Below are 14,392 nucleotides of genomic sequence, written 5' to 3'. Positions count from 1 at the left end.
ATACCTTGGGTTGTTTTTTGTACTTTTTGGCTATTGTGAGTAATGCTGCAATGAATATGGATGTACTAATACGAGGAATTGCTGAGTCATGGTAATTCTGTGTTAGCTTTTTAAAGGAATTGCTCTTTTTTAATTGTATTCTAGTTTATGCTTTTTAAACAAACATTTTGGTTTAAGGTATCTTTATAGATTATTTATTTAACTCAGATGACCCTGAATGACAACTGACAATAGCTATCATTTACTCAATGCTTACTATGTGTCAGGAATGGGATGTATTATCTGATTGTCACAATAGCTCAACTCAGAGGGTACTGTTATAATTCTCCTTTATAGATGAGGAAACTGGGACACCAAGTGCCCCTAAATATTGTGAAAGACGGCGAATAGACACTGGTCCAAAAGATTACTGTCTACTACTACATCATAATATCTTAATTGTTTTGTATATAATTTTATTCTAGACAATTTAATTTTTCTTAAAAATTAATTTCTGTTAACCCTGAATTTATTAACTGCCCTAAGACTTGAGATTCGAAATTAATTAGTATCATTTTGGTTCAAAGGCTTTCCTGTAAAAGATTTTGTAACGAAAAGGACTTTCAAAGTTAACTGATGAGTTTTATTAAATAGAAAATTGGATAGATTCAAGGATCTCTCTGTGAAAACTTAAAATTCATGCTGGCAGATTTATCTCTCAGCTGTTATCTCTCAAAGTGTGTAAAGCAGAAATAATTTACCACAGTTTACTGGACCACTGTTTCTCAAAGTACAGCCCAGGGAATCTTAAGGGTCCTTGAGACCCTTTTAGAGGGCGGGAGTCCGTGAGATTAAAACTATATTGACAGCAATAATAAATTATTTGGTTTGTTTGTCCACAGGCTTCATAATGGGGTAACATCAGCACTCTGAAGGCTAATGGACTATACACTTTTATATACCCTTTGTGTTTTAAAAAATTTGTCAGTTTAATTTCTATTATGGTAAATATCGATGGATGTCCTGTAAACAAAGGTTTTTGGGGGGTCCTCAGTAATTAAGAGTGTAATGGGGTGCTACAACCAAACATTTGAGACCTATGTTAGACAATAGATGTCTTTGTGAAAAGCACCTGAGGAGTCAACATAACTTCTCCATGTTCTTAAATTTGAAAGTGAGAAATATTTTAAATCAGTGGTTTTGATATAGGCAAAGTCACGTGTGTTTATTGTGCTGCTGTTTATTGAACATTTATTGTGCCAGATCTAGTAGGTAGAGAACCCAGGCATGCTGCTAAACATCTTGCTATGCATGCACAGGGCAAACCCCACAACAGAGAATCATCTGGCAAGATTGAGAAACCCTGCCCTAAAGTATGGCATCAAAGCGAAAGGTCTGACTCACTCCCACCACCTCTCCAAGTCCTCCCCTGGGTTTCCATGGGTTTTTTGTTTTGCTGACTCCGGACCTAGATAAATTCTAGGTCCGGAATCAGCAGCCCCTCAGGAGTTATTCTAGAAAAGAGCAGAGCTGGCTCCTTCAAGCCACCAGGTGGAATCGCCCAAATCTAACCTCTGATCCCCCCTCTTGTGTTCAGGGCTCCCCCACAGTTCTGGCGCACAATGTCAGTAGTGCTGACGCTGAGAAAACCTGGGATAAAGTGATGTTTTTCTAGTTTCCAAACTTGTTTTGTATCGTTCCTTTCATATCTTCAACTACTAAATCTTAAATCCTTAATGTATGTGGGAGTCATCTTTGAGGGAGAGAGAAGAAAGCGAGGTCTGAGACGTCAGATGGTTTTTCACAATTGACCAGCTAAACAGTCTTGGGCTTTGTCTTGTTTGCCCTTGCCACAGGAGAACTTTGAAGTCTTTCTTTCATTTGGGGATTATAGCAACGCTTCCCTGTTAGCAGAGCTGCGTGAACAGTACATTAAAGCCCAGGAAGTCGCGCAGGCAAAACACCAGTCCAAGAGCACCGCAGAGCCTGAGGCCACTGAGCACAAGAGCCTGAGCCCCGAGTCCAGGCTGTACAGACAGGCGCTGGCCCTGCACGTGTCCCCACTGGAGTTGGAGGCCGAGCTGACCTTGAGGGCCTTAAACGACGGGAACGTGGAAACAGCGCTGAGAAAATGCAGGTGAGTTCCGGCCCTTCGCATCCCACCGCTCGTCTGAAAGGAACATTGGCTTCAATGATGATGAGGGTGGGACCGGTGCGGCTTGCATTTGCACCAAAGTGAGTCTTGGTTTCTCTCCTGAGAGGCTGTTTTAGACTTCAGAGGACAGGTGACCGATACTGCAGAGTTAGGTACCCTACGCCTTGCTCTCGAGCAGTGAATGGGGTCCCCAAATACGTTGAAAATGAAGCACGCTGTATACTGTGAAGACATTTTAAATGGTGGTTATATATTAACCCAAGAAAGGCAAATGCATTTGCTTTCAACAGGAATATTCTAACTTCCCACACTTCCTTTCTTCCAAAGAGACATGTATAAGTATCACTGCAACGCCGACACTGGGAAATTGCTGTTTCTGACCTGTCAGAAGCTTTGTCAGATGTTGGCTAATGATGTTCCAGTGACCACACCTGTGGGACTGAATCTTCCTGCGGTGATACATGAGCTAGCCTGCCAAGCTGCCACCATCTGCAGTCCAGGTGACAGGATTTGTAATGTACATAGTCTGATCTTCTCTGGTTCATGTCATACTTGTCTCTTTACAATGGGACATTGCAGTGACGAGGGAAGAGGTCACATCTCCATTTTACAAAGGGATGCTTATAATCAATTCTCTATGGGGATGATCATTTTGAAATCTTTCCAAATACTAACGATGTCGCTTCTCACTGTTGACGATACTCGCTTTCGTAGGACTGCAAAATTCCTTGCCTCCTCATATCTGATCTTAGTTTCCAGCCAAACTTAAGAAAACAGCTGAACTGTATTTAGGGTTGTGTGGAAACCTCTCTCTCTGACTTTGTGGCCTTCCTTAGAATTTTGAATGATAATTATTCAGAGGTTGTTTTCATTATTCTAAACAAGTGAAATATTAGTGTAATGATTTTTCTCCATTTTCTTTCAGATTTTTTACTAGATGCTTTAGAACTATGTAAATATACTTTAACGGCAGTAGAACTGTCCAGACAATGCCAAATGGATGACTGTGGAATTCTAGTAAAAGTAAATTGCTTTTGATTTTCTTTTCTTTAAGCAAAAGCCCTGCCAATCCATTATGCACCACTTTTAAATCACTCGCATGTTTTACACAAACACTGACTCTATCTTGTAGTTTCTTGTTCTTGACTAGTGGGCACAAGACCACTTGTTTTTATCTAGTCACTTATTGGCTTTAATTTGCACAATCTTATGAAACACTGGGTCTCAAACGAGGCATCTCTGGACATTGTCCTCCTCTTAGGGTGACAATGTAACTTAAAATGGCATGATTATCAGGCACAGACCAGAAGGAACTGACTACATGGTTGTATTTGACCATCAAAACTGCGTTTGGCTCTAATATCTCTGATTGTGGGTTCTGCTTGGTGAAGATGGTTATCTGTGTTTTAGAGTGTACTTATTTGTGTCTTTTCCTTATGGTTTGGTATTTGTTTAGACTTCTTTCGGAACTCATAAAGATCCATACGAAGAGTGGTCTTATGGTGACTTCTTCAGTGAAGATGGAATAGTTCTCGAGTCACAGATGGTGCTCCCGGTCATTTATGAATTGATTTCGTCACTTGTCCCTCTAGCTGGTAAATCTCACTTGTGTTGCTATTTTCTATGTATTTCTGCTATATGCAAGTTTAAACTGTAGAGGTTTAGCATTAGAACTACACACAGTAATGTGGATGAACCTCCCAGGCAAAATGCTGAGCAAAAGAAGCCAGATACAAAAGAATACATAGCATATGATTTCATGTACATAAAGTACAAGGACAAGCGATAAGGAAGCCATGGTGTTGGAAGTCAGGGTAGTGGTTATCCTTGGGGGTAGATAATGACTGGGACGGGGCAAGAGGGGGTTCCTGGGTGCCAGTAATGCTCTGTTTCTTGGTCTGGATGCTATTACATGGATGTGTTCACTTTGTGGAAATTTATCAAGTTGTACACTCATCTGTGTGTTTTCTGTATGTATACTTGAGGGTTTTTTTGAAGTAGCAGTTTGTTTGAGAACATTATTTGATAACAACACAATGTTTAAATATCTCTGTGATGTGAATATGTACTCCATAAGAATTACTTAATTTAATGTTATGTACTTTATTCTCTTTCATAGAAAGCAAGAGACATCCCCTGGATTCTACAAGTTTACCATACTGCTCCATTAGTGAAGGTATTTGACATCAGAAATGTATATCATTGTATTACAACTTTGTAAATACACCAATATAAAAATTCCTTGAAATCCTGAATGTGAATCTGACTTAATGTTTTTAATGTAGTCACTTAGTTCTTACTGTTACATTGTTATTCTTCCAGAGAGTCAGAAAAAGTGTTTCATTAGGCTTATAGGCTTAACTGTTTTGAATCTTTTAATAAATTGTCTTCTAAGTGAAGAAATGGTTTTCCTCAGCTAATGATTTAAGCATCTCAAAACAGACCAGTTACAAACTACGTACCTCATTATCTAATGGACTGAGGTATTTTCTGGTTTAAATCAAGCCTCATGTTAACTCCTCATTTGCTAACTTTGAGAACCAATTCTTTGACCATGATCTATCTGCACTGAAGAAGTATGCTATCCCTGAAAACAGTTTCCAATAATATGATCTATCTTTGTTTTTAAAAAAAAATCTAAATTTTAAAATACTTTTACTCAAATAAAATACTTCTTTCATTTCACAGGATCCAGCCTTATTTTACCCAGTATAAATTCCATCTCCGCCATGCTTCAGAACCTTCAAGAATCTAGCCAATGGGAGCTGGCCCTGAGATTTGTAGTTCGTTCATTTGGGACCTGTCTTCAGTACTCTGTGTCAAACTTCATGAATGTCAGTTTGAGTGAAAAGGTAGGGTTTCGAGAACAAATACTTTCACTTTGGGTGAATGTAGATACTAAAGCACTGGCAAATACAGGAATTTGGAGTCCACATTTTCCTTTTTGACTCTGTAGCAAGGAAATTGATAATTTGTCAGATTGAAGAAACATTTATTGAGTATCTACTGACATTCAGGTCAGGTGGTATTCAAGAGTACTTGCACACGTTTCCTACTCAATCTTTACAACCCTGAGAATTGCCACTTGCAAATGAGGAAACTCAAATTAGGGAGGTAAAATAAGTTACCTGAGCTTTTAGGTTGCAGTGGTAAGTCTTTTTACTCTGAGCCCAGTGACCACATTAGGTCAAAACTCTCTATCAGCTGTTTGTTTTATTGTGACCCAAATTATTATAATTATTACCTGATACCATTATTGAACAGATTCTAAAAGACATACTACCTGTTGATAACTTGTTTATGAAGCTGGTCTCAGAGGGAATCACATTTATTTCTACTACTCTGTTGATATTTACTAAATGCCAATTTTTAAAAAAAATTATTGAAGTATAGCTTTTGAAATTAAAATGTACGTGTTTGAAGTGTATCAACCAATGTATTCACCTTGTCATCAACACCACATTCAAGACACAGATTCAAAGGTGCAGGTTGATTTAAAAATCAAGATTTTTTTTTTTTTTTTTAGATTTTTTTTTTTTTTTTTTTTTATTGGGGAAGGGGAACAGGACTTTATTGGGGAACAGTGTGCACTTCCAGGCCTTCTCCCCAAGTCAAGTTGTTGTCCTTACATTCTTAGTTGTGGAGGGTGCCGTTCAGCTTCAAGTTGTTGTCCTTTCAGTCTTAGTTGTGGAGGGCGCAGCTCAGCTCCAGGTCCAGTTGCCATTGCTAGTTTCAGGGGGCGCTGCCCACCATCCCTTGTGGGACTCGAGGAACCGAACTGGCAACCTTGTGGTTGAGAGCCCACTGGCCCATGTGGGAATCGGACCGGCAGCCTTCGGAGTTAGGAGCATGGAGCTCCAACCGCCTGAGCCACTGGGCCGGCCCAATCAAGATATTTTTAAAAGTTCCTTTTCTGCCCTGTCCCAGTCAGTTCTCCCCCAGCCCCAGTTTTCTGTCATTGTAGATTAAATGCGAATACTTTTTGCTTCTAATGATGAATTTTTGAAGTTCCTGAATATTTAAGCAAAGTTTTCAGAATGATGCATAGAAGTGGACCTAATGAGTCTTTTGTTCTTTTCTGAAAGTTGTTTGGAAAGACCACATTAGTTAAATCAAGGCAAGTTATTACGGTATTGAAAGAGAAGGCCGTTACGTTCGTCAGGGCAAATGCTACAACACTGTTGCACAAAGTGAGTATTTGCTCTTGGTAAGCTCTTTTTTTTTTACTCTCTTCTGGTTACTTCTGATATCTCAGCAAGGTTAAGTAAGAGTGAGGAGGGGTAGGGGTAGGGAGCGTTGGGGATTTGAAGAAAAGTGATGAGATAGACCGAAGAGAAGGTAAGAGTTCCGTGGCATATAGACCTGGTTATAGGTTCTCTCCTTCAATTTATAATATTGATAAAGGTCATTAAACCTAAGCAAACAAATTGGAACTATTTATTATAACTTTTCATAAAACACTGTTCTTTTATAGAGTCTGCAATTAAATTTAGCAACAAGCCTTTAGAGACTGAATTCTGTTTTGATTTATGAAGAATTTGCTTCTCTTCTTGCTTTCTTCCTTTAGGTATTTAATTGTCGCCTGGTGGACCTTGATTTGGCATTGGGTTACTGCACCCTCTTACCCCACAAAGAAGTGTTTGAAAATCTCTGGAAGCTCATAGATAAAGCATGGCAGAATTACAACAAAGTTTTGGTATGACCTGGAAGCATACTGTCAGTTCTTGAAGTGTGAAAGATTTAGGGGAACAAATGAAGTTGGCTTTGCCACTATATCTTAAAGATTTAGCAGAACAAATGTCATACTGACTCACTTGGTTTCTACCAGCTTTTCTTTGACTAATGACACACTGGTGAATATATATGTAGGCATAAGCATTGCCCAACCCAAAGAAGTACGGTATTTTTTATTTCTTAAAATCTGTAGATTTTAAGAACCTTACTTCTTACGCTTCCTCTAGTGTATTTGAAACCTTAGATCTATGAGCCAATTCTTTTTTTTGTAGGACAAGTTTAACAGATGCAAAACTTCTCTTTGATGTTGTGTGTTTTAAAATTTGTCTTTTGTAGGTGTTTTACTTGTGGGATAACTCAGTTGGCTTTTTCTTATGAACGAAAGCCAGACTAAATTTATGGCATCATACTAAAAGCTGAATGACCTAAATATTGTATAAATATTGACTGTGTACAAAGCAATATATAACATTCCACACTGTTAGCACAAAGAAACATTATGATTTTTTATTGTTGGGTTTCATTTAAAAGGTGTTAGAACATATGCTATTTGCAATTGAATTTTAATTCCATTTTCATTTTTTAGGCAATATCTCTGGTGGGCTCTCAATTGGCCAGTCTCTATCAGGAAACGGAAATGGAGCTTAAGTTCCGTGAACTCAGTACTGATGCCCAGTGGGGTATTCGTCTTAGTAAACTTGGTGTGAGTATTCTTCATAGCACCGTGAAGTTTTACCCATTCTGACATCTACCCAGTTGGAAAATCTAAAATAAATATCTCATTATCCTTTGGGGAGAGGAGATATATAGAGATACATATACTGATTCATAAATTTTAGTTATATTAAGTACCCACATCAGTGCTTTCAAAGAAATAAAGGGCCTTTTGCCTCATTTCCTTTTTTCTATATTTCTGAGGAAATTAAAAGATGCTTGACATTTTCATCTGCTTAGCTTTCTCATTTATGGGAATATATCTAGCATCAACTGACATTTACACAATTTCAGGCCTAGCCTTTAGTCTCATATTTTTGTACTGCTGTTATTTGGTTAAAGATAATATTAAAATGTATGTACCAAGCTTTAAGAACTCCTACCAAGGAAAAGTAAGTGGCCCTTATTTTTCACTTTGCGAAAACAGACAAACAAAATCCTGTTTTCTTTACTATGACTGTAAAACATTTTATATCATTTGCAGATAATTGACTTATCAGGAATGTAACCACTGCAGAAGTGCTGTATGTTTCGAAGCCTAATTCCTATGCAGTAATGTGATTGGTTGTCACTAAGAACCAAACTTACTGATGAAGAGGCAAGGGTTAGTGTGACTGAGAGAGATTTCGGACCCACGGCCAAATAGACCTGAAATCTCAGAATCATGGTTGCGCTGGGTAGTGTGATAAAAAGAAAAGTTGGAGGAGCTATAGAAAAATGTTTCTCTATAAAAAAGGGGTAGTAAAAAGGCAAGTTACAGTGGCTCCCTTCTTCTAATACATTTCAATTTAGTGGATCTTTTCGTTTTGCTCTTTTTATTTCTAGATTTCTTTTCAGCCGGTTTTCAGGCAGCATTTTCTTACCAAGAAAGACCTCATTAAAGCTCTTGTGGAGAATATAGATATGGACACAAGCCTCATTCTGGAATATTGCAGGTAGTTCTTTTCAACGTTAATGGTATTTTTTCTGTTAGCTTAACAAACTGGTCATCCTTACTACAAAACAGTAATAGCTATGATTATTACCTGTGGTGCACAGACCTCTGTTTTCTTTTGCTCACCCCCAAACTGAATAATAAATCCAGAACCAGATTAAATTCTCTTACAACATCACTGTTTTAATTCACGGTTTAATGTTTTCCAAACTTGCCTCATGATAAGCATCACCTCAGGCACTTGATTAAAAATACAGATTCCAGAGCCCCTCTCTGGTGGCTCTGATTCGACAGGTCTGGTCTGAGGCCCAGGAATCTGATCCTTAATAGGAGCTTCAGATGATTCCCATGATCAAGGAAGTTTGGGAATATGCTTCTGATCTATTAAACTTCTAAATCAGATCAATGTAGGGACAAGGTAATCTTAAAAATTAGTCAAAAGTATGATTTAGGGAGAATTTAAAATATGATAAGTGAATAAATCAAACTAAAGACTATTGTTACTTATAGATACAGCTTACTGTGATGAGTAGTAGTAGACGATTTGTGACACATCTCAGATGTTTCCATCTAATAAATATGATGACTGATTTCCTGGCACATTATTGGTTTCAAAGAGCTTTCATATTATCATTTCATTTAATTTTTACAAGTTTTCTTGCTTATTATTGCTAATTTATATATGAGAAAACAAACCCATAGTAGGTGACCTGCTCAGGTGAAATAATAAGTGACTGCTTCTGAAATACTAAGGGTGCTGAAACCCTCATCCAATTTGTGACAGATTCGTGGAATCTGAGTTATTGATACAGAGGCTGCTTAGGAAATTTCCTTACCAGGCAGGTGTCTAGTTCTTGCTCCCTGTGTATGGATAGTGGGGGACTTTATTCGTGTGTTTTTTTTCCTTTGCATGCACTGATATGCATTTTTAAAAATGTATCAAAAACAGAATCATACGTTACATACCATTCTGGAGCATGTTCTATTCACTTCACAGTGTCTTCCACTATTAGATATACAGCATCTTCTTGTATCTGCTGAACTCTGTAGTATTCCTTTGTATGAATAAGATATTTAACCAGACCTTTATTGATGGATGATTGAGTTGTTTCCAATTTTTAAATAATACAAATAGTTGTTGCAATGGATATCTTTGTATATGTATCTTGGCTACTTTGTGAAGTGTGTGAAAGTGGAATTGCTCTATTAAGGACATAATTTTTTTAAAAAATTTTTTTAAACTTTTATTTATTTTAAGTGTATTTTTCCAGGACCCATCAGCTCCAAGTCAAGTAGTTGTTTCAATCTAGTTGTGGAGGGCGCAGCTCAGTGGCCCATGTGGGGATCGAACCCACAACCTTTTTGTTAAGAGCACCACACTCTAACCAACTGAGCTAACGGCCACTCCATATTTTCAATTTTGTTACAGAATTTTCCCCATTATTGTGACAGTTTGTTTACATGCCCACCAAGAATAGTATCTGATTTTTTTTTTTTTTTACAAATCTACACTTTTATTTACTTTCCAATATGTTTAAATCCTTGAGGAGTACAACATTAGACAGATTCTGTATCCATTGGCCTTAGCCGGAAGTCTCCTTCGGATTTGGCACAAACCACGCCACTGTTTCCATGAGCACGAGTTACCTTTCCCCAGATTACTCTGGTTTTGTCCCGTTTGCCACCAGGAGTCAATGTGTTGTTCTTGACCTCCTACCCATAAGCACATCTCTTGCCCAAATAGAAATTCAGTTTCATCTCCAACATAAACACCTTTGACTTTAGGGAGAGCTGTGTGCTCCCCATGGTTCCAGCAAAAATGGCCTGGGACCACAGCCTTCCAGACATATCCATTGTTTTAGAAGTCCTGTCACCAGCATGTCTCCACAGGCTCCAAGATGGCGGAAAGAGCATAAATAATATCTGACTTTTTAAGGGCAATAGTTAACTCTGTTGACAGGTAGACTATCTGATTCTAAGGCTGGACAACAGAAGGGTTAGATTCAGTGATGGGAACACAGACCTCAGTTTTCTGTGAGAAATTTTGTGTGGAAACTGTTGCATTTGGGGAGATCGGAATGTAACTGAATACCTCTTTTAGCACCTTTCAGCTGAACTGTGATGCAGCCCTTCAGCTATTCATTGAAACCCTGCTCCACAACACGAACGCCAGCCACAGCCATGGAGATGCGAGCATGGAGTCCACAACACAGCAGCATTCCAAACTGCTGGCCAAAGCCCTGGAAATGGTGCCCTTACTGACAAGCACAAAAGATTTGGTTATCAGTCTTAGTGGAATTCTGCATAAGGTAGATGAATGGTGAAATGAACCTATCAGGTCATTTCAAGCCTCCCTCCTCCCCTTCATTCATTAATATGTAGGAACAAATTGGAAATAGAAGGCCTACAATATTTTATAAACTTTTCATTTTGAAGTAATTTTAGACTTCTATATTTTTAATGTAGTGTGAGACAGCAATTTTCCTATTTTTTTTAAAATAGAAATAGCCTTTTCTTCAGATTTTTAAAAAATAGCACATTCTTTGAAAAAGATCACACTAGAGAGAAAGATACAGATCAAAAAGTGAAAATTTTTAATCCCACTCCCATAGATAAAAATGCTAATTGTTTAGTGACTATCTTAGACTAAATATACTATCTTGTTACTCTTTTTTTCACTTACCATATTGTTATTACACGTCAACACATATCTATTTCATTTTCGACAGATGCATATTTATTATTCCACTATATGGATTAAACCTATATTTAACCAGGCGTTTGTTGATAAACACTTAAATTGTAAATTTTGTTATTATAAATTGTTATGATGAATATCTTCATGCATACATATTTGCTGTCTTGGTTTTGTTTTGGTTTTTTTTTGGTTTTTTTTTAGGAGAGCTTCTGAGAATTGGAACTTTTAGGTCAAGGGCTAGTTTGGTGGGGGAATGAAGGTAGATGGAAGGGGAAGTAGTAAAATTTTATAAGACTACAAAAAGTAATTCAGTTTTATATTTTGCCCGTAATTCAGCCAAAAATTATGTATAACTTGCTCAAAATTTCTAGGTACCATAGGGATCATTTTCCTACTTTGTTCAAAGTTGTTATTCATGTGACTTTGGTTGGCATTTTAAAAATGGAAAAAAGAATAATGGTATGTGATCAGAAACAAAGAACAAAGAGAATACTTCCTTTCTTTTTATAAACTTTTATAGATGCCACCCAATTAATTCTTGCGTCTTAGTATATAGTTAGAGCTAGAATGGAATCCTTTGAGAAACTTTTGCTTGGAGGCCCACACTTTTAGTTACATCAATTCCAAGAAAAAGTCAATTTCCTCTTATTCTAATTTTCCCATTATAAATGTAAGAAATTGAATTTTAATTTAAAAATCTTACCAAATTTTGATACGTTTATCTTTCTAGGTTTTTAGTGCCATAGGAACTACTTTTTTTATTAAAACAATATCTCCTTGTACAGCTTTTTTAAAAAATAGCCTTGGAGACATTTTAAAGCATGTATGTTTATCCTAATAGAACTACTTTTACAGATGAGAAAATATTCGTTTTTTAAGAATAATCTAATTTAACATTGTATGCACTGAGATTTTATATTTGTAATTTGTATTCATCAACATAACTGAATAAAATCATCTACCAGCCTGACAACATCTTCTCAAGTTTTGATATATTTTTGTTTTTATACAGTTGGATCCCTATGACTATGAAATGATTGAAGTTGTCCTGAAAGTTATAGAAAGAGCCGATGAAAAGATAACCAACATTAATATTAATCAGGTATAACAAATATATTATTGATTTTTAAATTATCTTTGTTTTTAGTTGGAGCTTTTGAAAAAATTAGTTATCTAGTGTCTTTCTGGACTGTCCTTTGAGCTCCCTTTAAACTCCATTTTATTCTGATTCCTTTTCTTTAAAAGGGATACAGAAGTAAAGAGATTGTTCTTGCTGTCCATATTTTGTCATTTATTTTAATCCAATATTTGCTCCACTGAAACATTTAAGTCTGTCCAAAAGTATGAAATCACTAAAGAACTGATCTGGAAAAATTAAGACAAAATTGTCATCTGGCAAAAAAAAAAAAAAAAATGTGGTACCCAGAGTTGATTCCACCATTAGTAGGTAGGTCCAGGACTCACTAATTTTTTTCTATTTCAGTACTTTCAGTAACTTCTTAATTGGATTTTAAAATTTTAAATGGGTTAATTCAAAGGTTAGACAACCCCAAAAAAATGTAAGATATAAACTTAATTGACTAAAGGGACAGAGGATTAATTTTAGGTCTACGACCTCTGTATTTCAAATGCAATCAAGTATTTTTGAGATATCGCTCAAACTCTTTGAAGAGAGCATAGGGAACTGCCAAACTCCCGTTACAAAACATCCCAGCAACAGGATTCCATTGGTTTCACCTGGAATAATTTCTTTAATGACCATATAAATTATGTTTGTTATATATATAAATATATAAATATAAATATATATATATAAATATGTAAATATTAAACGTAAAACTACAAAAGGTGTTGATCATCTTTATGAAAATAAGATTGTCTCAGAAATGAAAAGCTATGAAGGTATAGAGTTAGATGATTTTAAAACACTTAGGACTGGTTTAATCTCATTGGAAAGTTTTTATTTTAATATAGGCATTGAGTCTTCTGAAACATTTGAAGTCATACAAAAGAATTTCTCCTCCAGTGGACCTAGAAAATCAGTATATGTTGGAACACATAATAACTTTGCCATCAGCTGCCCAAACTAGACTGCCTTTTCACCTAATATTTTTTGGCACGGCCCAGAACTTCTGGAAGATTCTCTGTAAGTTCCTTTACTTCTTAGGAATTTTACTGAATTGCCAAAATTTTCTTCTAAAGCAAACCACACTATTCTTGTTTCCTTTCTAGCGACAGAACTCAGTGAAGAATCCTTCCCAACACTACTCTTAATTTCTAAATTAATGAAGGTAACAATTGAAGGCTTTGTAAGCCGTACTTTTATCCTGTAATTAATTCAGACACTGGGTAGAAGGATTTCATGCTGCTTTCACATAAAACCTTTAAAGGTGAGCCTATCAATCAGCCTTAACATTTCCTTTCCTTTCTTTGAAGTTCTCTTTGGACACTCTGTACGTATCTACAGCCAAGCATGTCTTTGAAAAAAAACTAAAGCCAAAGCTCCTGAAGTTATCACAAGCCAAATCCTCAGCACTGATTAACAAGGAAATAACCAAGATCACACAAACCATCGAATCCTACTTGTTATCCATAGTTAACCCAGAGTGGGCTGTCGCTATTGCCATCAGTCTTGCCCAGGATATCCCAGAAGGTATGGCTTCTCCCTTTAACTGGGCTTAAAATGGTCTTCTGTATGGGGTTTTGAACTTGTGAAAAAAGTACTTTTATATCTTTGAGGAGAAAGCAGTATGATTGTTTAAACATGTCTGTGCCCTGTCTCTTCACTTGTGGCATTGCTGGGTGTGGAGAGGGCCCCAGCCAAGTAAGCAAGACCCCTTGCTGTGTGCTCAGGGTGCAGGGGTATAGACACTCTCCACCTTGATAGTGGGAATCTGGATTGAAGTACTTCCAATAATGGATCCTTAGGTATTCTCAGTAATCAAATCAGTACACAAATAGGCACTCATTGCTGTGTTTGGGGTTGTAACAAAAGTTGAAAATAACTTTTTTAATGTTCATTGGTCTGAAACTGGTTTAAAAATGAAACATTCATAGAATGGAATACTATGTAGTTGATTTGGAAAGCTGTCCAAGATATATTAAGTGAGAACAGCAAATTGTATTGTACTACTATGTGTATGACCTTATCCCATTTGGCTTAAAATATATGTGCGCA

At 36.7% G+C, this 14,392-nt stretch overlaps 1 protein-coding gene across 1 annotated transcript in view; it reads left to right on the top strand.

Moving 5' to 3' along the window:
- The window catches only part of KNTC1 (kinetochore associated 1), a gene marked incomplete at its 5' end in the record, with an annotated part of 53,062 nt that overhangs the window by 22,473 nt on the left and 16,197 nt on the right, over positions 1–14,392 (top strand). Inside the window, 15 exons of the mRNA XM_081037785.1 lie at positions 1,836–2,116; positions 2,462–2,634; positions 3,060–3,157; positions 3,591–3,729; positions 4,254–4,310; positions 4,823–4,986; positions 6,220–6,324; positions 6,702–6,830; positions 7,455–7,571; positions 8,408–8,517; positions 10,618–10,825; positions 12,227–12,316; positions 13,189–13,360; positions 13,447–13,505; positions 13,651–13,867. Of these exons, the coding sequence (XP_080893911.1) occupies positions 1,836–2,116; positions 2,462–2,634; positions 3,060–3,157; positions 3,591–3,729; positions 4,254–4,310; positions 4,823–4,986; positions 6,220–6,324; positions 6,702–6,830; positions 7,455–7,571; positions 8,408–8,517; positions 10,618–10,825; positions 12,227–12,316; positions 13,189–13,360; positions 13,447–13,505; positions 13,651–13,867 (2,119 nt within the window). The remainder of the gene's footprint in view (positions 1–1,835; positions 2,117–2,461; positions 2,635–3,059; positions 3,158–3,590; positions 3,730–4,253; positions 4,311–4,822; positions 4,987–6,219; positions 6,325–6,701; positions 6,831–7,454; positions 7,572–8,407; positions 8,518–10,617; positions 10,826–12,226; positions 12,317–13,188; positions 13,361–13,446; positions 13,506–13,650; positions 13,868–14,392) is intronic.

The sequence above is a fragment of the Rhinolophus hipposideros genome (assembly GCF_964194185.1).
Source record: "Rhinolophus hipposideros genome assembly, chromosome: 24".
In the NCBI taxonomy this organism is placed as follows: domain Eukaryota; kingdom Metazoa; phylum Chordata; class Mammalia; order Chiroptera; family Rhinolophidae; genus Rhinolophus; species Rhinolophus hipposideros.
This window is presented reverse-complemented; position numbering and strand designations above follow the sequence as displayed.